Below are 27862 nucleotides of genomic sequence, written 5' to 3'. Positions count from 1 at the left end.
TGTGATTTCTCAGTGAGTCTGGTTCTCCTCTGCTGCCCACAGCATATTTTGCTGCAACATGGGCTTCACAGTGAAAAATTACCCCATCTATTTACACTGACATTCAGTATGTTGTCTCTATTGTCCAGCAGATGTTAGACGATAGTTCAGAGCAAATAAATCTTGTTGCAGTTCCCTAACTAGATGGCAGATGGCATCAGCGGAGCTTCTCAGTGAGTCTGGTTCTCCTCTGCTGCCCACAGCATATTTTGCTGCAACATGGGCTTCACAGTGAAAAATTACCCCATCTATTTACACTGACATTCAGTATGTTGTCTCTATTGTCCAGCAGATGTTAGACGATAGTTCAGAGCAAATAAATCTTGTTGCAGTTCCCTAACTAGATGGCAAATGGCATCAGCGGAGTTGATGAAAGATGAATGCCAATTTGAGCCAGCTCCTCTACTGTTTTAATGGCATCATCATGGAAGCAGATAACCATCCTTTCTGTCAGTAAATGCTATTTAGAGTAAGCTATGATGTTGATACCAATTTCCTGGATAAATCTGCATAAGCTAGTTTTATAAAAATGGCTCCTTTTAAATGTTTGGAGGCTTCATGAAATTTGTATTTTGATAAATGACTTTTAAGCCAGCAATTTTTCTTGTCTCCTTAGCTGCTAGTTTCCTCTCATGTGCCACAACAACTGTTTATACAGCTACATGGTGAACCAGCTCAGGAAACTGATCCAAGTGAAGAGTAACTGGGGTTTTTCTTTGCCGTATGGATTGTTTCACTGTAACTACACAAATATTAATGCAACTACAGCAGACAGATGTGAAATGGGGACTAGGAAGAACTGGTCAAGGGGTACCATAGCATCATGTTGGCTTAGTGTTCACTGAGCTGTAGTTTTAGTATCTGTTTTCCAGGTTAATAGGCTGCTTGGAACAAATCCATTTGACAGTGAGAAAAATCATAGTGTCTTAAGTCCTTATCAAAACTTAAATATAAATTTTCATTAGTCTTAAGTCCCTTGTTAGCCTTTTTTTAGGTTAGTATAAACTGAATTTTGCTCAAAAACTGAGCATCTCTTCAATAGCTATCATTTTATCTTCTTTCACAATGAATAAAAAATTCCTTACTCTTCTTTCTTAGTGAAGTATGGACAAAGGTGTATCTTACAGGTTGAAACATAATGGATGTTGCTGCCTTTTCAGAACACGGTAGTTTTAAACAGTCTGTAATTAATATATTGGACCTATTTAGGGGCACTGAAGGCTTAATTAATACTTTTCAAATTTTTAGCCTGGCAAGGTATAAAAAGCTAGTTTGTATTTGCTGAATCAAGAAGATCAACTATTTGTTTTGTTTCTTACCCGCCCCCTGGCAGAGAGGTGAAATGTGTACTGGTAGTTTATGCCTAAAAATGTTGGAATTGGAGTAAATCTGTATCGGGATTTTCATAAAAATTTTCATTAGTCTTAAGTCCCTTGTTAGCCTTTTTTTAGGTTAGTATAAACTGAATTTTGCTCAAAAACTGAGCATCTCTTCAATAGCTATCATTTTATCTTCTTTCACAATGAATAAAAAATTCCTTACTCTTCTTTCTTAGTGAAGTATGGACAAAGGTGTATCTTACAGGTTGAAACATAATGGATGTTGCTGCCTTTTCAGAACACGGTAGTTTTAAACAGTCTGTAATTAATATATTGGACCTATTTAGGGGCACTGAAGGCTTAATTAATACTTGTTTAGCCTTTAGCCTGGCAAGGTATAAAAAGCTAGTTTCTGAATCAAGAAGATCAACTATTTGTTTTGTTTCTTACCCGCCCCCTGGCAGAGAGGTGAAATGTGTACTGGTAGTTTATGCCTAAAAATGTTGGAATTGGAGTAAATCTGTATCGGGATTTTCATAAATTACTTAGTCTTTAGAGTCTTAGATAATTAGAGTCTTATATATGGGTTCTCTTCTCCCACCAGGTGAAAGTCTGTTATAATTTCCTTTCTTGCTGCTCCCGTGTTTTATGAAATTCTTCCTCTTAACTTATCCCTTGTTCATAAAATGAGAAAACAAATAAAAAAGATTCTGTTTTGGGTACTGAATGTATTTAAAAGTACTTAGCTGCTGAGACCTTGAGATTAGCAAGCTAAATCAATACAGACAACTCTTCTGTTTTTGTTATTTGCTTTTTTATGGCATCTACTTTTCAGATGTGTTTCACCATTTTGGGGAGGTTGTTTTTACTTGGTTTTTAGCTACTGAACACTTCTAATAAGATGTTCGAATTTCATCCAAGATGTCTCTTTTTTTCCTCATTAGTTGGCTTTGTGTGTTTTTCTGCTGTGCAGAACCCTGAGTTCTTTCCAAGGAGGGAAATGCCATATTCTTAAAACATTTGCAGGCTTTTGATTTACTTTTATTTGAAGTGAAAGTGAAGTGCATAATTGCTTAAAATAAAATACATATTTCTTTCTTGTAGGGATGAACCTCAAAACTCAGAACAAGGATTCCTTGGAAGATGCTGTCTCTAACTCTCCAGATCCAAGTAAGCAGGAGAAAGGTTTGGAAAAGAGTTTGCACAAGTAGGAAGATAGGGAGGGAAAGGGCATGTACATATATAGAGGCATCAGGAGGTAGTAGGCAAGAAACTGAGGAGCCTACTTGACTTTTGGCAGTCGTTTATTTTGCCCTGCAGTAATTTGCAGGATCTCCCTGTACTGCGTGTCTCACTGATTGCAGTGCTATGTCTCTTAAGAATATGTGAAACCGGTTGTTGTATTACATCTCAAATTCTTTCCTTACCAGACACTATTATGCAAAAAGCTAAAGCTGCTGAACTCTTATCTGCCTCTCAATATGAGAGGTTTGCTTGGCACCAGCTAATTGAAGCAGAATTAGTACAGTCAGTTTCTGAATTTGGTACCGTTTACTGAGAAGTATCTGTCTTCATCTAATACAGAAACAAGTGTGTGACTGCTTAAGACAACATTTTCTTTATAGCAGTCTGTCCTGTATTACTTTCTTGTGCAGTGCTCCTGCCATTAATGTTAACATTTTTATAGTAAAATAGCTTCCTGTCTGTAAGTCCTCTATGACAAGAAGTTAAGAATTAGTAGTTGGTCAAGTGCCTTGGTATAGATTGTTTGAGGCAGGTTAGAATGTAGTGCAGTAGTGAACTGATGATTTGATATAATTTAGTTAGCTTTTGCTTTTTAATGTCTAGTTTTAGATCTCTAATCTTGAAACTGCAACGTAACTCTAGGAAAGGGTGTGAGAAAGGGTTGCTTTCCAAGTTACTGTTTTTCTGGTCTTCCCACCCCTCTGGATCTGTCTTCTGTTTTTATTACTGTAGAAATACTCCCTTTTCTGCTGTTGTACTATTCCAGAAAGAGGCTGGTCTGTCATTCTTTCTCTCCTCATTCCCAGCTCCTTCTGCAGTTGTCTAGGATGCAAAGCTGATCTGATTTTCTTGTTCAGACTTGGAATGTTGATCTGTTTTATTAATAATGAGTAACTGCATCTGACTTGCTGTAATTTTGGAAGAGCGGTGGCTATGTCAGCTCTAGCTTTCAATCAACAGGAAATTAAATGTATTAACTTTGAATGCCATTTGCATGATGGATTGAATTAGCATGTGCACTGCATTGTTTAACAAACTCTGTCTCTTTCTCTCCCTCCCTTCTTCCTGTCCTGCTTTCCTTTTCCCTTCCCATTCCACCCCCTTTTTGTCCCTGTTGACTTTATGCCAACTCCGTTTTTGTCCCTCATTCTTTCTAACTTTCCTCTTCACATGTTTCTTTCATCTTCCTCTGCACCCTGTTTTTTCATGGGTGACCATATATGCCCCTATTGTCTGCCCCCTCAATGATACAACGAGGCAGTTCTGACGCTGTCTGCTCCCCCCGTAGTGCCAGGCTTCTGTTGTACAGTTGGAGTGGACTGGAAATCTCTCACTACTCCGGCATGTCTCCCTCTTACCACGGACTACTTCCCTGACCGTCAGAGTCTGCAGAATGATTACACTGAGGGTTGCTATGATCTCCTCCCAGAAGCTGACATTGACAGGTTTGGCCAGCACCTTCTCTGTAAAGTAACTTGCATTGAATCAAAGTCCTTAAGGCGCAGTTGATGGAAGAGGAACACTTCGGAGACTGTACAAGAGAAAGATGAATTGCTAACATAGTTAGCAGCAGAATATTTAGATTTTTCTCTTTTCAGTGGTAACTTTGCGGCTTTTCTGATGTTACCATCTGACAGTATTGTGTTCTGTAGATTTGATGTTAGAAATTGTTTGTGTACAGAATTTTACATCTCTCTTGTTCTGTTGTGTTTCAATCAAAAAAATCAACCTCAGACTATCATCTTTGTTAATCTATTTTCTAGCAAGTATTTTGGAAACACTAAATGAGCAAATGCATGTGTACGCACAGCGTTTAAGATGCTTATCCTCACTTTCAGGAATATTTAGTTTAAAGAATCTTGGTGGAAAATTGTGTTAGTGGGATAAATAGAACTTCTCAGCTTGTCTTGGAGCTCTCTGGTAACTGTTCTTTAATAGGGTTGGTTTGGTTTGTTTTTTTCTGAAGCTGTCTCGTCTTCTTAAACATTTTCCAAGCTTTCCACAACTTGTAAGACATCAGAAAGACCTGTTCGTGTTGCTTCCTTATGGGAACAAAACAAAAATATTAGTCAGAGTGATTGAAATACATAGGAAATACCAGGATTAATGAAGAAACACCTAAAAGAAATGTCAAATGTCCCTTTATAGCAGGAAGGTGAAGTTCAGAGCAGAAGTAGTTGTAATAAGATGCCATAGTGATGTGTCTTTTAATCTTTCTCTGCTCTAGACGTCCTGCTGTGGGAGAGGGTGGAGCATTGCCTGCACACTTGCAGTTCTGAGCTCTGCTGAACACTTACAAACCGCACTGAGATTCTTTGCAAAATGCTGTAAAATTGATCATTGCTGAATTTACTGGAAGTTTAACACCTGTTGTAAGCAAATTTGTTACTAGTTGCAAAACTGCTTTCAAAGGCATTAATAGGTATTGCCAGGCAGTTAATCATCACCTGTTTAAAATAGAAAGGTACCCATTTTCCTCTCCTGTTCCTGCAGGTTGGTTTTCACAGGCAGAGGGCCCACTTGCACAGAGCCCAGTGCAGGCATAAATCCTCAATTAGGAAAAGCGGAGCTAAAAATAGGCGTGTGGTCAGCTTCCTTATTCTAGTCTGCTTAACCTTTGTGTTCAGGAGAGATGAGGAAGGAGTGCAGATGACAGCCCAACAGGTGTTTGAGGAGTTTATTTGTCAGCGTCTCATGCAAGGCTATCAAATAATTGTGCAATCCAAACCACAGAAACCAGCCACAACTGTGCCACCCCCGCTCAGCAGCAGTCCCCTTTACAGTCGAGGTGAGTGACTTTGTATTGACAATTCAGTCTTGTCTTTCTCTCCTTCTGCCAATCCCAGTAACCTCTATGAATCGGGCACAGATGCTCATTGAAGCCTTCTGTGCTTTTTTCTTTCTTTTTTTTATTGTTGTTGTTATATGAAAATCTTTGGGAGAGAGCCTGATCTGGGGCAGCAGAAACAACTCAGCTGCACCATGAAGGGACAGGTGCAGGATTTTTGAACTGTAATAAGAAACTGGCCTCGTATTCATGATGGTGAACCCAAATGAAATACGGCTTGAGTGCCGTTTGGGTGAATACATCTTAAACACAATTCACATGGTGACTGCAGGGCAGGCACATCTCTAGAAGAAGACAGACCCAAAGCTCCCAAATGTATGTATATAGAAGCAGTTTCCTAACTCTAAAATAGCTGTGAAGGTCCTAGGTAGACAGGTAAAGCTTCATTGTCCTGAAACCATGAGTCAGCTAAACCTAGTTAAATCCCAGAGGACTGGAGTGGGTTAAGAGGGTATCATATTCCTTTGAGGGAATCTGACTTACTGTTTGACTGCTGACTTTTTTCCTGGATATTCTCTAGACAAGTCAGCATGAGACAGTCAATGTTCATAGAGCAGGGAATATGCATGAATAGGATATGGTTGTTAATTCACTCGTTTGGGAATGAACAGCAAGGCTGCTTTGGTAGAATGCTTAAGTGGTTAGTTCCAGGAATGAAGCACAGAGAGGAAGCGAAAGTGGAGCCCAGCTTTACCATCATACCCACCAGTTTCTCAGCACTTCATATTGTCTGTTCTCTAGTTGTCCTTACTAGAGAAGGTCTGTATTGGTGGTGTATGAACTGTGAATGCCCTTCTTTGGTTGTGATACTAGCAAATCCTAACTGTAAGAACAAAAGGCTCATTGTGCATATCTTCTTTAAAAAGGTGACCTGAAAGATGGCTTTTAGTTTGTCTTGAGTTTAGAAGCCCAATTCTGGAGTCGCTTTCTATAGGTAGTTTGTTGACAAAGTTCTGACAATTGCAGTAAGCTGACAGAGGGTGTGTTTTGCTTTTTACAATTAGGTCTTGTATCAAGAAATCGACCTGAGGAAGAGGATCAGTACTGGCTGAGTATGGGCCGTACTTTCCACAAAGTAACATTAAAAGACAAAATAATTACTGTGACTCGATACCTGCCAAAGTGAGTATCTCTCTGGTCGAGCAGTTTGCTATCAATGTTCGGATGAACATGTTTTTCCAGCTGCCCATACTTGCTTGAAAGAACATACTGTAGAACCTTCTTTCTCTTTAGGAGAAGGAAGAGAAGCACTGCTATTGATGACGCTGAGATTAATGTTTGCGTTTTCTCTTTTAGGTATCCATATGAATCTGCTCAGATAAACTACACTTACAGCTTGTGCCCCTCACACTCTGACTCTGAGTTTGTCTCTTGCTGGGTAGAATTTTCCCATGAGAGACTAGAAGAGTACAAGTGGAATTACTTGGATCAGTATATCTGCTCTGCTGGCTCTGAGGATTTCAGGTGAGATCTCCTTTTCCATCCAGACTGTTCTGTATCCTAATTGCCTCTTTTCCTTTTTGACCTAAAATTTCTTCAACGAGTTCAGCTCACAAAGCTCAGTACTCCAGGAGGAGTAACTGGCCTGCTTTCACTTGTATGGTGCTAGCAGCTGTTACCTTGTAGGAATCTTACTCTGTGTTGCTGTTGCATTATCTGATCTTTGATATGAAGTCTTGATCACAAAATTCAGCATGAACTATTTTTTTTTCCTCTGCGACAAATGCAAAGAAATACGATGGCATTTTGTGCCACACAGATGCTTTTCTTGGCTTCTTATTCATTTCTGGATCTGACTCAAAACTTCCATTTAGATCAAATCTGTTGGAGGCTTGCTTGAGTTCTAGGCTTAGCTTGACTGTAGTCCTACTCCTAAGCTATGTAGAGCAGGGCTTCTTATTAGCAATGTGAAACTATCTCCACTAGTATCAATAGCCTTTTTGATATCTTCTCTCAACAAAACCAGTCTTTCTTTATCTTTGTTTCTTTTCAGGTCTCAATCAAAATGCCTCCTACTCTAATGTGTACCTTTAAAATTCCTTTTTCTTTGCTTATTTTTAGAGAAAAAGCCTTTGTAGCCTATCTTTTACAGAAAAGAAAATATACCTCTATGATACAATTACTCTGAAGATAGCCTTGTTTTCTCTTCTGCATATCAATGTTTTAATACTTCCCAGTGATACTCATATTGCTGACCATCCCTTTGCATATCTGCTCTTTCTCATTCAGAGATAGCAGAATGAGATTGTCACTATACTCGCTGAAATTTACAGCACATAGATATGTATTTTATTTACTGTAAAATCCTTCGTAGGAAACTGTGCTGAACTCTGTCCTGTCTTCCATGTTCCTTCAGCCTTATTGAGTCACTGAAATTTTGGAGGACCCGCTTTCTGCTTCTGCCTGCCTGCATCAGTGCCACAAAGCGCATTATGGAAGGAGAAGTGCACTGCGATGTGTACGGTGACAAGCCCCGTTCTGATGAGGAGGAGTGGCAGCTCCTAGACGGATTTATTCGCTTTGTGGAGGGTTTGAACCGCATTCGTCGACGCCATCGATCTGATCGAATGATTCGAGTGAGTCAGCTTTTAGTTGGGTGAGAAGCTGAGTTTGAGTTTTATCTGAACCATCTAATGAAGCATTAGCAGAGAGACCCTGAGACAGTCCCAAGCAAGTTGGGGGGTTTATGTGTGTGTATGTGCAGGTTATCCATACATAAAGCAGAGTGTTGACCGACGTACTATTTCGGATTTCAAACAGTATGGCCTTGTTAACACCTTGCTATTCTTGCACTAATTAAATTTACCTGGAACGGGTATCCCATGCTGCTGTGGCTGGAACCAGAATCAGAACAGTTAGCTCACTCAATGAGGAGCCAAGCTCTTCTGCATAGCATAGCCATGCCTTAGCCTGTTGGTGCTCTGTTTTTTTCTCGGCTGGTCTTCTCTTACCACAAGCCTGATGCCACCTCTTTGCAAATGTGCATTGCTTTGTGCTGTAGATATGGTTAGCCTGGACACGTTGTTGCACCTTGTGATGCAGATAATTGATAAAAAGGGATCTGTGAGGTAGTTAAGCTGGTAACTTCTAGGCTGGGTTGGCTGTGTGCTGCAGACTTAGGAAAAGGATTGTGAAAAGAGAATTGTATGGGTGAATTCCTGATGAACAGTAGTTTTAAGAGGGTGATAAGAAACTGGTTAGTGCGTATCAAATTCTCTTCCAGTTCACACACTGAATGGGGTAATTTATTTCAGAGCAAATCCACCTTTTCCAAAATAACATCCATTTTATGTTGAGAATAGCATCCACACAAGACACTAGGCTGTTCCATTTCTTTTGTACCTATGGTTTAACTCCCTTTTTAAAGCATACCTGATAAAGCCCTGCTGACGTGAGGTGGTGTGTTCTTGCTTACTGGTTAAGCCTAGCTTGACTAAGTCTGTGCTTTTCATTTTTCTTTGTTAGAAAGGGTCTGCCATGAAAGGCTTGCAGATTGCTGGTCCAATTCCCACTCACTCTCTGGAGCAGCCTGGGCCTCCCATTGGGAAGAAAGGAACCTCAGCACTCTCAGCTCTGCTACAGATGGAAGCCAGTCAGAAGTGAGTCTCTACAACTAGGCTGTGTGAAGAGCAGTAGAACATCCTTCCTATGTATTCCACCTGGGCTGGCTAAAGCAGATTTGGGGAACTTTGCCTGAAAAAAAGGGATGTGGGATCCTGCTGCTTTAGTATCCTTGTGGCAGGGCTGGGGAAATACTGGGCTTTTCCAGTCACTTTCTTTTATTATGTTTCCATTAATAGAATGAATACCAAAGACTAGAAAGGAACGTGGAGACTAGAGAAGTGAATGTCCAGTAATTTAGGAGCATCTTTTTAAGTAGCATCTCAGTCCATTACACATCAGATTTGTCATCTATTTGTGATTTGCCAGTACAGTTGTGTTCACATAAGAAGAGCTTAACTGGGACATAAATGTACACAAGTACACCACATCAGTTGAGTGGTCTCAGTATAAACATTGGGTAACAAATACAGCCTAAAGAAAATAGCTTGTTTGCACTGATAACATCTATTAAAATACCTGTGAAACTTCTGAGGTTCTTTTTCAGTATTGATCTAGAATGGTTCAAAGAAACTCAAGGGTACTAATACCAGATATGCTGTAAACACAATTTAAAACATTGTTGCTGTTAAATATGTAAGGGATTTTAATATTTTTTTTTAATGATAAAGTAGTATTACACATGCATAATAAAACTGAGTAAGTTCAAATTGTTTATGTCAGGTAAAAATACTTACAGAACGTTGGATTGACTCTGCTTCAGAGTGTGTGAAAGCAAATGTCTGAAAATACAGTAGTACCCCTCTGCAACAGTTGCCTTCAGGTGGAAGCTGACACAGAGTATGTTTGAACAAACTCTGGATTCCTTCCTTTTGTTTTAGGACACTAGGGGAGCAGCAAGCAGCAATGCTTTCTGGGAAGAGCTCTGGACAGCCTTCGGAGAGTGGGAGCATTGCTATCACACCCACCTATATGGATAGCCCTCGTAAGGTAAAGACTGTCTGGTCTTTCTTTAGCTACTGTTTTTACATAAGAATTTCTCAAATAATAGAAGATTATTCCTCTAAACACATGGCTACGTGATACCACATCTTACTCCCTAATTCAGCAAGAACTGGTCCTGTACCGGGAATGCCCTTAAGCCTTTGTGTGCAAAGGCATAAGAAGAGGTTGGGGCACAACCATCCTTGAATTCTTTAACGCTGTGACAATGAGATGGAATCCCTGGGATGCTATCTCAGTGTGTTTTGCTAATTTAAGTGGTATTTGTTAATTAGTCTATTTCCTTTTCCAGTAGCACGTTTCATTTCAGTCAGGGTTTGATTTTTAGATTTAGTAGTACAGTGCTGCCTGCATCTATATGAAGGCTGTATTTAAGAGCAAAATCAAGCTCTAGACAGTGACCGTGTGAAGCTTCAGTGGAATTTTAACACGAGGAACTCCAGTCACTTGCATCTGCTTAGAGGAGAGGATGTGTTCCTGAGTAATGATTTAGATGTTATTCCTTCACTGGCTGGACTCCAGGCTGGAGAAAACTGTCTTCCTGGAGCTCTCTTCAGACACTTAAAAGACTGTGCTATCCCTCAGCCTTCCTGTCAACTGTCCTGTGAGTGCCAGGAGAGCAGAAATTCCACCTCCAAGTCCAACCAGAAATATTTGATTACTTTTCTGTATTGTGGCATGAAGGTCTTTCAGCAGAAGTAATAAGGAACTGAACGAAGATACAGCACTTGTGTGACCTGCCTTTGGGTTCAACAGTTGAAGTATTGCAAAGAAAAGGTTCTCTGATTCCCCACTGTCAACTTGACCATCTCTTTCAGTAGTTTTCTCTTACTAGCATCTAGTGTTTCAACATCCACCCTTTTCTGCCACCACCAGGGACAAGCGTTGTGTTATTCTGGAGACCTGGATATTGCTAGTTGAAGTGATAGAGTAACTGCAATCATCTTAGTAATAGACACCTATTTGTAGAATGAGTGTGTTTCGAAAACACAGATGAGATTCTGGAGCAGGTCGTGCTAGGCTTGGAAAAAGTAGGTGCAGAAATTGACTTGAGGCATGTTTGCAAACTTCCAGATCATAATTCAGGCTTTGCATTCTCCTTATCTACCATTTTGGAAAACCAGCTTCATCAAACTTCCCTCTTTAAATACAGAAATTGTAAATGTCTCTTTCTACCAATAAAACTGGTGAAAATTCCACATAGGACACAGGACAGAAGAATGTTGTGTCTGGTTGGTCTGCGTGGCAGAGGGAAAAAGGCAAAATTGGCTTCCTTAGCAATGGCACACTAGTGTGTTGGAAACAAAGTAGCAGACTTTGTGCTACCAGCAAATGCTAATAAGCAAATGCAATCTTGTGTAATTTTAAAAGTAACTATATTCAAAAGCCTCTCTGGAGGGCTAACTGGAGAATCTGGAAGAGTAAGTTATCAATTGAAAGACTACACTACAGTAGTAAACACCCCTATAAATAAGTACACGTAGAGACTGGGAGAGAAGCAATTGGGATCTCAAAATTGATGGTTCACGCTTGTTGGAAAGGTGCCGGTGGACAGGTAGCCTTATCATGAAACTTTATGCTCACTTGGAAACATCAGCAGGTGTGTGCCTTATGTTTCCAGGACAACACAACCCCTTTAGGGCTCACCAGCATGGATATGTCTATTGGCTGTCCGGAGACTTGCAACCAAAGTACTGACAAATTGTCACAGCTGTGTGCTCTGTCAGCAGCCAAGGGAGCAAGTGCTTTTCTAGGATGCTATTCGGCGCTGGAGTTATTCCAAAACAAAACTGAGCCACTGGCTGCACCTTTACTCTGGTTCAGAGTAGAACTGACAAGTCACTTCAGCCAGTTACTGGGCAATACAGTATGATTTTAACACAGTGAGTTAGCTTGATGCATAATCTGTTTGGGAAGTCTTTGCCCTTATGGATACAGGGTTCTTGGCTCTGCTTCTGCACTGCATAAATTGCCAACCGTACAACCCTGGCATTGATTCTTTCCAGAAAATGTTTTAGACATACATACCAGGGTAAGCATCATCTTAACTGCAGGCTAGAGAAAATATTTTGCCTAGGGAACAGAATAAAGAATTGCAAATGGGGAATGAAAATCTAGTTGAGTTCCACTGCATTGTCTTACGTGATAAGAGAATCTTGACACATCTTTGAATAGCAGCCGGGGATAAATTCATCCAGGGTTTGCAGGTAGGCAGGGAACATAGCACAGGCAGTGTCTGTTTAATTTTGCATGAAGTATTAAACACAATGTTGGAAAGATCTTTGTGATGAATTTTTCTTCCCTTTCCTTTGCACCATACCAGACCTGCATTTGAGAGGAAGAGTGTGCTTCCTGAAAAGAGCTTCTTTGCCTCTCCCTCTTTATCATTTGAATGACTGACAGACTAGGAAAAAAGCTGTCCTTGTTTGGATATTTGTCATTACACATGCAGTTCTACAGGTTTCTGTATCACTATTCAGCTTTGCATTTGGGATGGAAACCCATGTACTTTAGAGCTCAAGTCTTTCTCCTGTGAAGTGTGGAGGGAAGGCTGTAGTTTCAATTGGCTTCTGATCAGTGTGGTTTTCAAAACTTTGGAAAAGCATCTGTGCTAAGGACGAGCAATGTTTTGTGTCAGAGAGAGAAAGTAAGGGTATGTGTGTGAGTAACTTCTGATGCTCTGCATTCTGCTGCATCTGATGTTTTGGGTCTGTTTGGGATTTGCATTCTCCTCATACTTTCTCTCTGTGGTCATTTCACACTTGCACAACCTTGTATTTGCTTTTCTTCAACTCCTTGTTCCTGTTGCTGTTGCCATTAATGGGCCTACTTCCTCTGATGCCTTCAGGATGGGGCCTTCTTTATGGATTTTGTTCGCAGCCCACGTACAGCTTCAACCTTCTACTCACAGGTTAGTTTTGAATGGGGTCTTGTCACCTCTGGCTTTTGGACTGAGGTGATAGAGAGCATTTGTTGTCCTGAGCTTGCCACATGGGGAACCTGTGTTAGTTTCCAGATCTGCTCATTTGAGAGGGGAATGTGCAGCATTAGCAGGACAAAGTGGCTGGTGGTGGTGGATGCGACTATTTCTTTCCACCATTCAATGTTTGTGATGTGCTTTGGATGTTCATGTGCCTTGCCTTACTGTCCTTTGCAGTACTGTCTTGTCAACTACTGAAGCTTCTCTTTTTGTGTTTCAGTAAGTACTCGTTTTCCATCTTCCCTTGCTAAACAAAATGGCAACAGCTTACTCATCTTGTTCTTGGCTAAATTTCTTCTGTGGTATTTGACTGACAGGTGGCTCTGGGGAGATCCAAGTCAAATTGTGTCCTTGGATTCTTAAACAACTGAGGGCTGAAAATACTGGTGTCATCTTGGTTTAAAAGGGTCATTGTGACAAAGTTGTTTGTACACTTAACACCAGTTAGGAGTTAGCAATAACACAGCATGTCCATAGAAAATACTGCTGGTTGAAGTGAGCTCTGAGGAGGAAGAGTGGATTTAGCTGGCTGTGGGGACTGTAGGTTCCACGTTGGAGCATCTGCTGGTTTTGGCTGCCCAGAAAGGGACATCTGCCATTGCAGAGTGAGGGATCTTTGGGATGTGAGAAATGGCATAAATAAAGGACTCTGGTCTGGCTATCAAACCTAAGTCAAACCACCAGCTTTGTGATTTTTAGCTGTGCATGTGCTGTGGATTCATCATGGCAGATCAGTCCTCATATTTACACCAGCTTGAGTTACTGAGTTACTCTGCTGTTTGTGTTCTCTCCCCCACCTCTCTAGCTTTTATATAATATGACCTTCCACATATTCCATACGTGTTAATGACAGATGGCAATTACAGCCTGTACTTTGCTGAATCTTTCGGCATTCATGTTCTTTCTGAAATGATTTTATGTTAATTTTGTGAACTATTCAGTCTACCGTTGGAATAGTGCAAGTGTTCCTGCAGGAGGAAAGTGTTCTTGTTGTCTTGGCAACATAGGTGTGGGTGGGTGCTAACCAGCCTCCTGATACTACCCTCAGAAAGGAAGGAAGATGAGTTGATTTTGTTCATTATGAAACTTGAATTCCGTGTGATACATTTGCATATCTCTGTCTGAGAGTTAGAGTTGAAACTATTTTTTCTAACTGCTTACTACTTCCTGTAGTGATTAAGTTTCCTATTCTGTCCATTGCATGTTTATAATCACAGTTATTCACTCAAGTTGAAAATGTTGGGTTGGGACTGGTGTTGCTGGTTTGCCAGTAGTTCTCTCAACACAGTTGTTGCTGGGTTGGTGATCCTCATCTTTACTGGGGTCTGAATTTTGTGTTTGTCAGTAGCTCTGTAGTGATGACAAAAGTAAGGCTGTATTTATCCTTTCTGCGTATGCTTGTGCTTGCCTTACAGTATTGCTTGCTGTTAACTAACTTGAGCTGAGGTACAGATGATGTGGGGAGGGGAGAAAATGGGAAACGGATTACATCATAAATTTCATAAAGATGTTGCTGTGTTTACTCCTTGCAGGTCTCTCTAGATCAATCAGTTCCTGCAACCTCAGATGGCAACACGTTGATAAACACGGGGCAGTTACCTGATAGGGGCAACACGCAGACCTTGGGAAGTTCCCAGAATGTTGCAGACCAAGGGTATACTACAGCTGGTGCTGCAGAGGGCGGGTAAGAAAAGCACAGCAGTGCTATACTGCAGTTCTGTTCAGTTACATTCCCCTTTCTGGTGTCAAGGAATGGGCACCTAAACAGGAACCTGAGAACAAGATGTGCTATGTCTGTCAGCACTAGAAGCCACTTGTCACAAGACCTTATTGCAGCACTTCCACATACAGAAAGAGTGGTAGTAAAATAAGCCCTGCAACCCAGTTTTCCAGAACTAAATGAATACAAGGCCTGATTTCCCCACCCACAAAAAGAGCTTCATTCTTCAAGAAGTGAAGAACGAAGAAATTCCATTTCTGAAATTTGTTAGCAGAAAACCAGGCTTTGAATTGACATCTGTCTTCTGTCTGTTTTAGCAAAGGGGGGGCCTGCAGGTCTAATTGGATCGAGTAGGTTGATGAAATCCAAGAGGTTCTAACCTGGAGGCAAGACACTGGGGAGGAAGCAACATTAAAAATAAACTATATTAGCACCAGTTTCCTGCGGTGGTATATTACAGTAAAAAAAAAAAAGCTAACCTCAAAATGTTAGTTCTCAATTGCTCCTGGGTATGGCTGTATATAATATAGTGTGCATTGGGTCAATATAGCAATGACCTGGTGACCTCAGGGGGAAAAATACAGGTCTGATGCTTTTACTTGTCTGTCTTGAGATGAAAAAGGAAATAAATGTGGCAAAGTCATTGCTGGGAAGAGAAGAGAGAGCATATTTCTTAAATGTACATATTTGAACAAATCTGGCAGCTTCCTTGATTTTTGAACATGCTCCTGCTTACTTCCCAGCTCTCAGCAGTGTTCAGCAAGCACTCTGACTTCCTCCTCCACCCTGATAGAGATTCTCGAAGCCATGAAACACCCCACGTAAGTTTTTAATGTAAATATGCTTAACTTCTGTCTAGATGTTTTGTAAGAGGACATGAGGCATGGAGTCACTCAAAGGAGAGCCCCATGTCAGCTGTGGAAGAGTTTTAAGCTTCCTTTTGTTATTCAGTTCCAATCTCTCCAACAAGGAATTTTACAGAAATTGAGGTACGAGTATTGCTGCAGAGACTTCAATTCCTAGAATCCCAGAATAGTGTCTTACTGAGAATTCTTGCTTTGACAAGAAACGGCTGTCAATGTCAGCTCTTCATCTTGTTATCAGAAGCTAATGATATATCACTCTGGGGGCACTGTGCATTTCTTGTTCTGTACCTTTATCCCCCACCCCTTTTTTTTTTTTCCCCAGCAGTGATTTTTGTCTTTGTAACCTAAAAGAACTATCAATCAATGCGTGTTAACATGTGTGACTTACTGTAATTCAGCACAGGGATCCAGCTGCTCTCTGAACAGAAGGGCCTCTCTCCGTACTGTTTCATCAGTGCAGAAGTTGTACACTGGCTGGTGAATAATGTAGAAGGTGTGCAAACCCAAGCCATGGCGATTGACATAATGCAGGTAAGAGAACTATCAAGGGGTATATGGAGGGCCAGAAATACCTCACTCTGTGAAGAAAGTAGAATTGTAGAGGAAAGCATAGCAATAATTTCTGTTTCTTATTAAAATCCTTGTATTGATAGGTATTGAAAACAGTGTTCAACAGAATATGAGGTAACGATGACATTTTTTGGATTCCCTATCACAAAACAGCAACATATTCTTCAGTAGTAATATATATTATTTTTTCCACTTTTATATGATGACAGTTCTGTGTGTAACCTCCAATTAGCTAGTAGTTACCGAGAACTCTCCGTTGTGTTAGAATTATGAGGCACTACAGTGTGATTTGGTTTGGTTTTAGTTTTGGTTTTTCTTCTGATAATTAGTTAATGAAGTTGTAATAAAAACCTCTTTTTTTTTTTTTAAGGATGCTGATGTGTACACACTTTATGCCAGATACACTGCTTGTGGTCATGAATTTTTTTTCTTCCCTGTCAAACTGTGTCAGGGGCAGAAGGTTGGAAATGTTTTGGAGTTCATTCCTCTGCTGAGATCCCATATCAATTAACAGAGAACCTAGAATGTTTCCAACCTCTTACCTTCCTATAAATCCATCTGTAAAACCAGAGCGGGGTAAGGGAGGAAGGCAGACATCTGTAGAAAGGTCGAATGCAATTTGTCAGAGAGATGAGGACTTGCTACATTTACTGAGTATCAAGTGATAACATTGCTGATATTCTCATTAGGCATATATCTGGACAAAAAGATGTAAAGAAAAAGAAAATTATTTCCTAATGTTCTCTAACAACCTTTTTATGTAACTGGAAGAGTGACTTCTTTTTTATCACGTTCACTCTGTTCTCTTTTTTCGTTTAGAAAATGCTAGAAGAGCAGCTTATTGTCCATGCATCTGGAGAAGCTTTACGAACCTTTATTTATGGCTTTTATTTTTACAAGATTGTTGTGGACAAAGAACCAGACCGAGGTCAGCATTGTGTTATTACAAGACTTTCCTCATTATCCCTTTGCATAATCACTAGCTGTACTTGATTCTTACGGGTGCTGCAGCAGAAATGCACTTTGGGAGCAACCAAAAACACTGCTCTAAAGAGAGTCAAAGAAACTTAGCCTTTTTGTTTAAAAAAAAAAAAAAAAAAAAGGAATTGCAGACAACATAACTTTTTTTTTTCTTCCCCTTTTTCAGAAATAACTATGTCTCTTGGTCTTGAACACTTGTTTCTAACTGCAATCTGTCCTTCCCCTTGCTTTTTGTTCAGTGGGCATGCAGCAGCCTACTATGTGGCACACAGCTGCTATGGATGACTTCTCTGCCTTCCAGAGGAAATGGTTTGAGGTGGCGTTTGTGGCAGAAGAGCTCCTGCACTCAGAAATCCCAGCGTTTTTCCTGCCCTGGCTGCCCAGCCGCCCAGCCTCCTATGCAAGTAGGCACAGTTCCTTTAGCCGCAGTTTCGGAGGACGGAGCCAGGCAGCTGCACTATTAGGTAGATGCACAGCACAGGTGACAGCTGGGGAAGTTCAAGGGGATAGTTTGAAAGGGGAAGAACAGCCAGCCAAGGGTATGATCTCACGTGGACCAGCCATAAAGCTGCAAATTTCATGCTGGCCTTACATGTGTCTTGCACGTGGACTTGTTCTCATATGCTGGAGGTGTGTTTCACTGGCTGAGCAGGCAATTTTTGCTTCTGAGTACTGGAATACAGTGAAATGTATTCTTTAAATATTCCTTGTTCCTGAACCTCCCCCCCCATGCTATCCTCTAGAATTTAGAGAGGAAAATACTGACTTTGTCTCCTTGTGGATCCAGAGAGACTCTTCACAACCTGTGGTGAGCATGGAGGGATAAGTTGTGAGAACAGCAGAGCAACCAAACTGTACTTAAAATGACATGTCTAATTGCTTCTTAATGGCAACAGCCACAGTGGGATCCAGATGTGTTAGAAGTTTTCTGTGATGTGCTGGAGGCTTCTTGGCTAATCTGAACCATGTATAGCCAGACTCCTTATATTAAAGTCTGGGAAGCCCAGCTACAAATGATCCCTGCAGTGTGGAAGCAGTAGGATTTGTGTTTGGAAGATCTTGCTGCTGGGCAAGATACCATTATAATATCTAAAGTTCTGTAACGTGTGAAGTATAACACTGACTACCAGTAACAGCCTGTGAAACATACTGGCTGCACGATGGACTGTGTTGCTTTGTCAGCTTTTTGTTGCATTTCCAGGCCAGCCTGAGTCACTTGCTTTTGTTCCTCTTTCCCTGTTTAAAATTATGAGAAAAAACATTGCTATGGAACTGCAACTTCAGATTTATTTAGATGCATCTTTTAAAGGCCTATCAATTAAGGATAAAAAGAAAATTCTGCTGTTCTCCTGTTTTGTATATTTGACCTTCTGAAGAGGAGTGACTTACTCCTCTTAATATCTATATCTTAATATAGGTAGTATCTCTTAAACCTGAAGTTACAGTAATCCTTGTGTATTTCTGAAAGCCTTGTTTGAAGAGGAACAGCATCAGAAATGGGAAAGCGTTAAGGGTAGGAAGTCTGAACTAATGGTTAATTCCCTGAAGCCAACATATGCAGGATATTTTTCCCTGTCACACAATAAATCTGTTGCCTTGGCTAGTATCCAACCTCATTAGCTCAATGTTTGGCCAGAGCTGAAGCCTGAACATAGGCTGGCATGAAAGTATTGTGAAGGCTGGAGGTGCTTGAGCCAGATCCTGTTCCTGCTTTGATCTCTTACTCGCTATTTAGCCCAGGAAAACCACTTCACTTTTCTATGTCTGTCCTCTTTTGTGAGATGAGAAGACTGAGACTCGGTAAGCTTGCACCTGGGGAAACGGGCAAAGAAAGAAGGGTGCTTTAGTGTCCCTCTCACCTTTTCTTTAACACCAGCCAGGGAAGAGTCTGTTCCCTCAGCATGTGATGTAGTTACACACCTGTGTAGCCCTCCTTTTTCATTTCAGTTGGAATTATGTCCATTCTGCTATTTAACTAATTTGCAGTCCTTGGATGAATGAAAAATGCCTCCAGATGCTCACATGCAGTCTGGTTATTCCAGGAATAATAGTTTCTTGGAGAAAAATCCAGTGTGGAACTTTTTTCTTACAAAGCAACTGGTTTAATTGATGTTTCTGTGCTGTCCCTCTTCTAAACAGTATTCAAAAAAAAAACTTTACCAGTTCATCTGAGGCAAGGAGCTTTACTAAACCCAGATGACCTCTGGTCCACGTGACTTCATTTGTTCCTCTCTTGGCTTTGATTTGGTTGTGGTTTTTATTTCTTCCCCTCCCCACCTTCCCTAAATGTCAGGCTGTGACATAAAATTGCATGCAAGCATCGGGAGCTCTGGAACAAGCTCCATGTATCTCTAAAATCTTTATCCGTCCCAATTCCCCTATCACTTGCCCAGTGATTGTCCCCTTTCCCTTCCCAGTGGAAGTCTGACCTGTGATAAACCTAATCTTGTCCCTTTTGATTTATAGCAATGCATGCACTAGCAGTTGTAGTCATGTATGTAGTGTAGTCTGTGACTGGAGAATAACCTGCCTGCTCCTCTCCGATTTACTCAATAAATCATTAGTTAAATACTCAATGGTACAAGGCAATTGGGAAGCAGGTGAGTCCTCTTAAAATCAGATCTACGGAAGCCAGAGTTTATCCTATTAAAATTAACTTGGTTTTAATCTGAAGCTTCTGAATTCAGACACATGGATATTTCTCATCAGTTTTTAACGTCCTTTTGATCAGCTCACCTGGTTGGACTGTGTTCCTGTTGCTTTGCCTGTGAATTACAGCTGCAGGCAAGGTGGAGAGAGAAGCTCCAGCCCTAATGGGGAGTCTGAATTATCTGGAAAAAGGAACAGTCTAAGGGAGCAGGGAGCTCATTCTTCACGGGGTGCTAGTTTGGGTACACTGGACTGTGGTGTTATCGCTGACCTCTTAGCTAATGACCAACATCTACCTGACTGAGCTGCTTTCGCTTTAGAGCTTTTGGGATGTTGTTTCCCAACATACTTTGTTGCAAAACTGGCACCGTAACCTTCTAACCACAAGCATTGCATTCACAGTGATACTCCACTGAAAAGGAGCAAGAAAAAGAAAATCACAAGATGTTGGTCTGTCTGACAATAGCAGACCAACTCAGAAATTGTAGATGATACATTTCCCAAAGACAAAAATGGATCTTATTTACAAAACAAAACTGGGTGATGTTCTTCCATTTTTATTGGGCTTTTTCTTTGTTTTTCTGTTCCTAAGCTGCAATTATAGCAATATAAAGGATTTTCTTATAACCTTGAAAACTGTCTCCAGCTAACTTGCAGTAGAAGTGAAGGTGGGAACTCTCCATCTATCCTGAGGAAGAACTTCAACCATTTTTTTAAACGCCATTAAGCCATTAAATTGTAAGGTCATTTAAAAGCTGACCATGTAAAAGGGTGCACATCTTCCTCTACTTAAGCAAGAAATAACACTATCCATCCCTCATGCATGCAATAAAAAAAAGGGGCAAAGGGTTTTCAATAGCAGTATTGCAGCCCTTTGTTTTGTGTAAATTTTTAACATTATAGAAATGTTAAATTATGTATTTGCCTAAAGAAAAGTTGAAAGTGACAACGTGGTTCATAGCAGGACTTTGGTCTCAAAGTCAGGAGATCTGGGTTCTGTACCTGGCTTTGCAGTCCGCTGTATGACACCAGCCAGGTCACTTCCACTTCTTGTGCTTCTCTTCCTCTCTTGCCTGATATCTGAGATTTTCTTTCACGGGGATGCTGGGGTGTAGGGCACAAAGGGAGCTGGATCTTGGGCACTATCCCAGCACTTATTGCAAAGCAATAGAAGGTATTGCAGTGATCGTAACGCTGCTGCGTGAGTTTTGGCTGACTTTTCATGCTTTTACAAAAAGTGTTGGATGTGCAGTTTTAGCAATGCAGTAATGTGGGATATTGATATGGGGTTAAAGAAACAAGAAGTTTAACTTCTAATCTCCTTTAGCTGTGGAAAGTCCTGGAATGCTCCTGCCCTGTGTAACAGCACCCTGTTGTGATTTCTGGTGGGGGCATATAGAAATATTAAAACCAATTTGGAATGTCTTGGGTATGAAGGAGCTGATGTTGTCTAGCCATATTTAATTATGGCACCAGTCGCTTATTGATTAGCTGCTTGACTCTTGGTTCTGTCTCTTTATTGCAGCTGAAATGTCTTTTGACTGCTTGGGGAGGTAATTCTATGGCACAGACCCCTGAATGAGTAATACTTCAAGTTTTTTGTCTTTCGTGATCTGGATGAGCAGCATTCTGGGACTATTCTGCTAGCCCAAAAATATTTGGGGAGGAGTGGGAGGACAAATTAATTTCAAATAGCTTGTCTTGTTTCTTCTGTTCTCTTCATCCTGTCTCCCACCCTCTCTTTAATGCATCTTTTAAATATACCCCTATTCCTTGGCTGCGTAGCTGCCACAGTGCCTGAGCAACGCACAGTGACGCTTGATGTGGATGTGAATAACCGCACTGACCGTTTGGAGTGGTGCAGTTGTTATTACCATGGCAATTTCTCCCTGAATGCTGCCTTTGAAATCAAGTTACACTGGATGGCAGTGACTGCAGCTGTTCTTTTTGAGATGGTAAGAGTCCTTGTGTTCTGGGTGGCCGCAGCAATGCCCGTCTGGCCTCTGTATCCTTTATACTGCTGGGGACATTGTCATGTGAAGTATTAGGAGAGAGACAGTGGGTTGGAACTGCCCTTATTTCCATAAGTGATTTTACTGGTGGTTGTTAGCATTGCTGCATCTGGTCATCATTTATCATGCTATCTATAGTCATTCTGTCTGTAGGATAGTGTTCTGCTTTTAGTGGGTTTCATGCACAGTATGAAATGAGATCAGTACAGGTCAAGGTGCTAAATTTAAGTCCCCCTTAGGCAAATCTTAAGCCCTGAGCTGGTTCTTTGGAAAAGAATCTATTTCACATTGCATTCCTTCTATCCCCAAACCTGAAAACTTTAAATCTCAGTGGAATTGCTTTCATGACAGGCCTTTTCCAGGCAATGCGTTCTTCCTGTTCAGCAATGCTTTTTAGCTTTTTTTTTTAACTTGCTGAAAACATTTTGAATTGAAAATGCAAGTGGTTTGTGTCACTTTTTAATTTTTAGGGTTTTTTTGTTTTCCCTTTTGTAACTTCTGTAAAACTCAAATTATTTAACACCAGGTTTTACCCCACCCAGTCAGATAGCACTAAGTGATTGGTTTTGCTTTTATTTAAAATCTATTGCACTGTTCCAGTAAAGCAGCAGTGCTTAGCCACTGATGATAAGTAGGCTGAATCAGTTCCTGAAAAATGTCCTATTTTAAAGCGCTTTCTGATTGATGTGGCACTTAAAAAAGGAAAGCCTGATGTCTTGTGCTTGTACTGCTTTGCTTGCAAGGACGCTTGTGTGCTTGCCATGCAAAGCAAGCTGAGCATGTGGAGAATTGAGCATGCCTGATCTATTCTTGGGGAATGAGTTGCTCCTGTGCACATAAGTGCCCTTCTTCAGTTTGACATATGTCATATGATTCATTGTTTGAATCTTTTCTCAGGTTCAGGGTTGGCATCGGAAAGCCACGTCCTGTGGTTTCTTGCTAGTTCCAGTCTTGGAAGGCCCATTTGCGTTACCCAGTTACTTATACGGAGACCCACTTCGAGCTCAGTTGTTCATCCCACTCAACGTTAGCTGCTTGTTGAAGGAGGGTAGTGAGCATTTGTTTGATGGTAAGAAATGTTCTTTGTTTTACCCCTTGGCGTACTTTTCTGCAAGCAGGTCCCTTCTGGCATGTAGCTGACATGAAGAACCTCATTTACCAGACATGCATTAGCTGGTTGAAGGGCCTGTTTTTACATTTCAGCAGCCACCCTCAGGAAGGTGGTGCTGGGAGGAAGCTGTGCCGGCAGGCTAATCAGCATGCAACGGTGTATGAAGTTGGCAGCAAGGAGTACCAAGGCACAGGAAAGGTGGTCTCCCCAGTGGTCTTTGTTGCCATAATGTTTTATACCCTTATAGAGCCTATATCAAGTAGTTACTCTGTTTGACATGATGTTATGCTGTAAGAATCTGTTTTGCTGGTAGACCCTGCCCACAGCTGCTCTGCATTTGTATCCTGCATTTGTTTATTCTCCCCCTCAGTGAGATTAGGCTTGCACGACTGCCATCCTCTTTTTTTTTTTGTTGCCATGGTTACATTCACAGTAAGAGTGTTTGCACATGAGATTAAGAGCTAGAAACTGCAATCTCCTTTTCTGCAATGTGACCTTGCCCTTTTGAGTGATGCTGTTGTGGTAAGTCTCAGGTGGAAGCTCAAAGATCAGAGAACTCTGTCCCCATGCAGAGAGAGGCAAAATCGCATCGTGAGAAGGGCTTTCTTTTAAAATAGTGAAGGTGATAGTTTTCTTTATTTTCATTAACCCTTGGCCCAGTGTCTAGGTGTAAATGTGAAACAATCGGTGGCAAATCCATATCCTGTGAGGTCACTGTAGCCCTGCTGACTTTGAACTAAGTATTTTCAGAGTGCCCTGTGGTGATACACAGCAGCCCACTCTCCTTCCTTGCCCCCTCCCACACACCCCATTACGTTCCTCTCCATCTCGAGAGACACAAAAGCTAAATTCAGGGATGAATCTGCTACTGGAGTGTACAAGACACATCTCTAAGATGGCATTCAAGGGACAGCTGACAGAAAAAAGTGTGACTAAAAGAAATGGCTAGAAAAAACAAAGTGTACAGAGGTCTTCTGGGGAAAACTGCAGTCTTGAAAAAAGAAGGAAATAAAGTGGCTTTAGTAGGTGATTGTTTCCTTCTTGTTTGTTTCAGGCTTCGAACCAGAAACATACTGGGACCGTATGCATCTCCTCCAGGAAGCAATAGCATACAGGTACGTACAGAGCAGAAAGGTTCGTATCTCCCTGGATAATGTAGGATGAAGACCGATGCTGAACAGTCACTCCTGAGTTGCTGCGTGGGTTCTGTGCTGTCTGCCTCTCTGAAGTCTGCTTGCAGATTATTAGACTAAAACATGACAAGAATGCCTGGAGGTGGTTCTGTGGGTACAAGGGGCAGGTAGATAGCGTTTCAGTCTGTCACTCATTAGCAAACTGTACTCTCCTCCTAGGGAGGGCATTGGCTTTGAAGGTGCCCTGTTATTCTAAGTTAGAAGCAGATAGATTGTAAATAGATTTCTTTCTGAGGAAGAGACAGTTATTTCCTTCATGTGTACTTAACACAGTCTTGAACTGGATGACAACCAACGATTGACAATAGGCAGAAGACTGGGATGTGAGCTGTACATAGGAGGTTGGGCCCAGTTTAAGAAGGAATTGTGGGAAACTTTGAATACTATCTAGCCTTACCCCTTTGTCTGCTTGAGCTGCCAGTTTGTTTCATGGTGTTGCTGCCAGTCTTTTTTGTGGTAGAGAGACTGCCTTTTGTAATGGACTTTAGCTTGGAAATAAGCTTTCATTAGCTTAGAAAGCAGAAGAGGAACAAGTATTCTCCAAACAGCAAAGAACTGTCAGGTGAGCTGCTTGAAGTTCTGCGTGGAATATTGCCCAGCATGAAAAAAATGATGTTACAGCTTGAAACATACCCAAGGAATGTCTGTCTTGACTATTGCTCTTCCCTCATTCGTGTGCAGCTGCCCCATTTTGTCAGAGACTGCTCAGTGCCCTCCCAAACTGAGCTACTGGTGCTCTTGTTTCTGGCATGAGTTAAGACAGAGATCAGTGTGGAGTTACAAGCTTTCACACTGTGCCTAGCAGGGGCAGAGAATATTTGGAGAAGCTCAGCTCTCCTCATTCCTTTTCCCCTTGCCTTCAGGCCATAAGAAAAGGGAGCCTTTGTGATAGTGGAAGGTTTTCCCTGGTGCCTCTGCCTTGGGCTGAAGGAATCCTAGCTGGTGGAGTGGCTGGAGTTTTTTGGTTTTGTTTTGTTTTTTTTTTTTTTTTTTTTTTTTTTTTTTTTAATTCCCCTGGTGTTTGTTTCTCCAGATTTGGATTTGTGCAAGATAAATACTCGGCTTCTGCATTCAACTTCCCAGCTGAGAACAAGCCCCAGTATATCCATGTCACAGGTGAGCAATATTTGGCAGGCACTGGGGCAAGGAGGAGGCTATTATAACCAAAAGAACCATTTTACATGCAGTTTGTGTCTTGTCAGTGATGTTGGTCCTCATTGTGTCCCAGTCATATGACACGTAGCTGTATCAGCCAACACAAACCAGAAAACTGGAGAGGCAGTAGGAGAAGCACAAAGTGTTGCTGCTGATCAGTGGCATTGGTTTGAAATCTTGCTTTATAGTGTCTCTGAAACTTTTCTTTCCAGGAGATGGAGAAATAAAAAAATACAAGGCAGAGCTTATTCCAAGTGCAGTGTAAATAAATGTGTATCTAGAAGCTAGAAGGAGGGAAAGGTGTCAGGACAAGTCAGTGCTCTGTTCTCATGCTTAAGGTCAGTTGTAGATGCATCTCTACCCATACACACTGTGTGGGAGATAGATGAAGCATTTAGGATCCACTTGCTCTCATTATTATTCTTCATAAATGTTGGTGATCTATCAGCACTTTTAACTAAGCTCCATGCATGGCATATTACAGTAAAATAATATGTTCAGAGGGGTTGCTGAGACATGAAGACAATGACGGGAAGAGAGCTTTTGGAAAATTGCAGAAGAGAATGGAAATTGATGTAAAATTAGAAAGATGGATCAGAGCCTACAGCTTTGCTTCATTCCCTTCTACCAAGAGAAAGGCAAGACTAAGTGTGGTCTCTCCCAGTGTTGTTGTTTGCAGGAGGTAGCATGTAAAAGCGAAGGAGGAAAAGTGTATCCCATTTTATCTTGCTAAAAGGCAATCGAATGAAACTCAGTCCAGTTTCCTTTTCAGAATTTAATGAGTCAGCTACCAGTCGTAGGGACTTAGGTCTGCCTAAGACTAAAGTCCTGTCTGTTTCCTCCAGGGACAGTGTTTTTGCAGCTACCATATTCCAAGCGGAAATTTTCTTGTGGGCAGCAGCGACGCCGGCGCAACTCCACTAGCTCCACCAACCAGAACATGTTTTGTGAAGAGCGCATTGGCTACAACTGGGCCTACAACACCATGCTGACAAAAACGTGGCGGTCCAGTGCCACTGGGGATGAGAAGTTTGCTGATCGGTTGCTGAAAGACTTCACAGACTTTTGCTGGAACAAAGATAGCCGGCTTCTTTCGTTCTGGACTGATTGTCTAGATAAGATGCATGCTAGTGCTCCGTGAAATAGGGTTGTATCTCTTAGGGAGACAGCTTGAAGCTTTACCTTGTGGCAAGGAAGTAGAGGTGAAGGATGACTGGAAAAGAGCCTCTCTATTGGATTCATCTTGAGGCTCCAAGAGGACCTGATCAATGTTGCTGTTGATATTCAACAGAATTTGATTAAGCCCTTGGAAAAAGAATCGGCGCTCTTGGCTTGCCAGTATCTGTCACCTGACCTCAGCTCGGTTTCAAGTAGCTGCAGTCCTTGATTGCCAAAACTTCAGTTAGAGCAGAGGTAAAGGAGGGAGCGCGCAAATGGTTTTCGAGGGCAGTTAGATTCAGCACAGAGTGTGACGGTAGCAGCTTACCATCATTGGAAATGATTGGTGCCGTTTGCATCTGATGTGCCTGACAGCAGCCTGCCTCTTTCCCTTTTGAGGTGTACCTGGTTGTGTGAATATGTAAGATAAAATGTGAGACACTTGTTACATTTCATACATGTAAATAAGTAAAAATGCAGAAAATTGAGTGACCTGATGTTTTGTTGTAACTCCAGACAGCAATATGGAATTGGGGAGTAAAGGAGAATAATTGCCAAAAGGAAATAACTGCTCCTTATGTCCAGCGTGACAATGAAATGCTCAAAGTGCAATGGTGGGGCTTTGTCCTTTAAGCATCCGGGACTTTCTGTCTCCAGCTCTGGATCTAGAACAGTGTCATGCAGCAGGAGCAAGGAGCCAGTTACTGTCCTGCAAGGCCGGCATCCAAGCCTATGGAGAAATCAAGGGCAACTGAACACAAGATGCTGCTGATCAGAGGAACAAGGAGGATTATGAGCAGATTTTTAGGATAAGTCTGCATGCAGCAAAACAAAGATGCCTACGCTCAAGTACGTAGTCTTTGTCCTTGCAGAGGAAGCTCGCATATGGGGTGTGGACTTAGCATGAGCTAGTTATTTAAGTGCGGATTCAGGGTGGGGTCAGGACCTGCACCCGGTAGCGCTGTGCGTGGGGGGGGTTGTTGACTCCTGCTGCGAGATCGTGAGATCGTTACTATTGTTATCTGTCCTCGCTAAACTGAAGTCAGCAGAGGGCTGACACGTTCATGGTGGTGTTCAGACTTAATTCAAGGAAAATCATAGCTGCCTCAGTTTTATCCCCTAAACTTGAGTCTGGATGACTCATCTGTTATTAGACAGTACCCACCTAGAAAGGTGGGTTTGAGCTGTGTGCCTCTTCGTTCAGTTCATCTAAGTGTGTCAAAACTATCGGTGCATGTCTGATCCCCATTAACATCTTAAAACACACTTTCTACTATGAAAGCAACTTGCTGCCATCTCTTCTACACAATTTCACTATGAAAGTAGCAGTGCGTGCAGCAGTTGCTTTGTCAAAGCAATTTAAGGGGGGTGGGGGTGGAGTGCAGGGGCAGCCTTGCAACACCCCGCGTGGGCAAGGACCTGGAGGCCAACAGCGGCTCCGCACCTGCAAACC

At 41.5% G+C, this 27862-nt stretch overlaps 2 protein-coding genes across 11 annotated transcripts in view; both read left to right on the top strand.

The window, feature by feature from the left end:
• DEPDC5 (DEP domain containing 5) overlaps nt 1–27043 on the top strand; it is a 47667-nt gene extending 20624 nt beyond the window's left edge. For 2 of the 10 annotated variants that reach the window (XM_009279995.2, XM_009279994.2), the window contains exons 24-42: nt 2463–2528; nt 3892–4048; nt 5231–5391; nt 6456–6573; nt 6748–6915; nt 7808–8027; nt 8917–9050; nt 9894–10002; nt 12863–12925; nt 14527–14678; nt 15458–15535; nt 15979–16111; nt 16970–17078; nt 17371–17595; nt 21566–21735; nt 22690–22861; nt 23958–24018; nt 25130–25212; nt 26097–27043. In XM_009279995.2, the coding sequence (XP_009278270.1) occupies nt 2463–2528; nt 3892–4048; nt 5231–5391; nt 6456–6573; nt 6748–6915; nt 7808–8027; nt 8917–9050; nt 9894–10002; nt 12863–12925; nt 14527–14678; nt 15458–15535; nt 15979–16111; nt 16970–17078; nt 17371–17595; nt 21566–21735; nt 22690–22861; nt 23958–24018; nt 25130–25212; nt 26097–26392 (2675 nt within the window). In that variant the 3' untranslated portion in view covers nt 26393–27043. Of the gene's footprint in view, nt 1–2462; nt 2529–3864; nt 4049–5230; nt 5392–6455; nt 6574–6747; nt 6916–7807; nt 8028–8916; nt 9051–9893; nt 10003–12862; nt 12926–14526; nt 14679–15457; nt 15536–15978; nt 16112–16969; nt 17079–17370; nt 17596–21565; nt 21736–22689; nt 22862–23957; nt 24019–25129; nt 25213–26096 lie in introns of all 10 variants that reach the window. The other 8 variants (XM_009279993.2, XM_019472261.1, XM_009279996.2 and 5 more) reach the window with 5 other exon arrangements.
• A 112-nt stretch (nt 27044–27155) lies between these two features.
• ANHX (anomalous homeobox) overlaps nt 27156–27862 on the top strand; it is a 13859-nt gene continuing 13152 nt past the window's right edge. Inside the window, exon 1 of the mRNA XM_009279999.2 lies at nt 27156–27258. Coding sequence (XP_009278274.2) covers nt 27245–27258 — 14 coding nt within the window. The 5' untranslated portion in view covers nt 27156–27244. The remainder of the gene's footprint in view (nt 27259–27862) is intronic.

This window comes from Aptenodytes forsteri, unplaced genomic scaffold (assembly GCF_000699145.1).
Source record: "Aptenodytes forsteri isolate BGI_AS27 unplaced genomic scaffold, ASM69914v1 Scaffold323, whole genome shotgun sequence".
Classification (NCBI taxonomy): Eukaryota; Metazoa; Chordata; class Aves; order Sphenisciformes; family Spheniscidae; genus Aptenodytes; species Aptenodytes forsteri.
The sequence above is the reverse complement of the archived record's forward strand: the minus strand, read 5'-3'. Positions and strand labels throughout refer to the sequence as shown.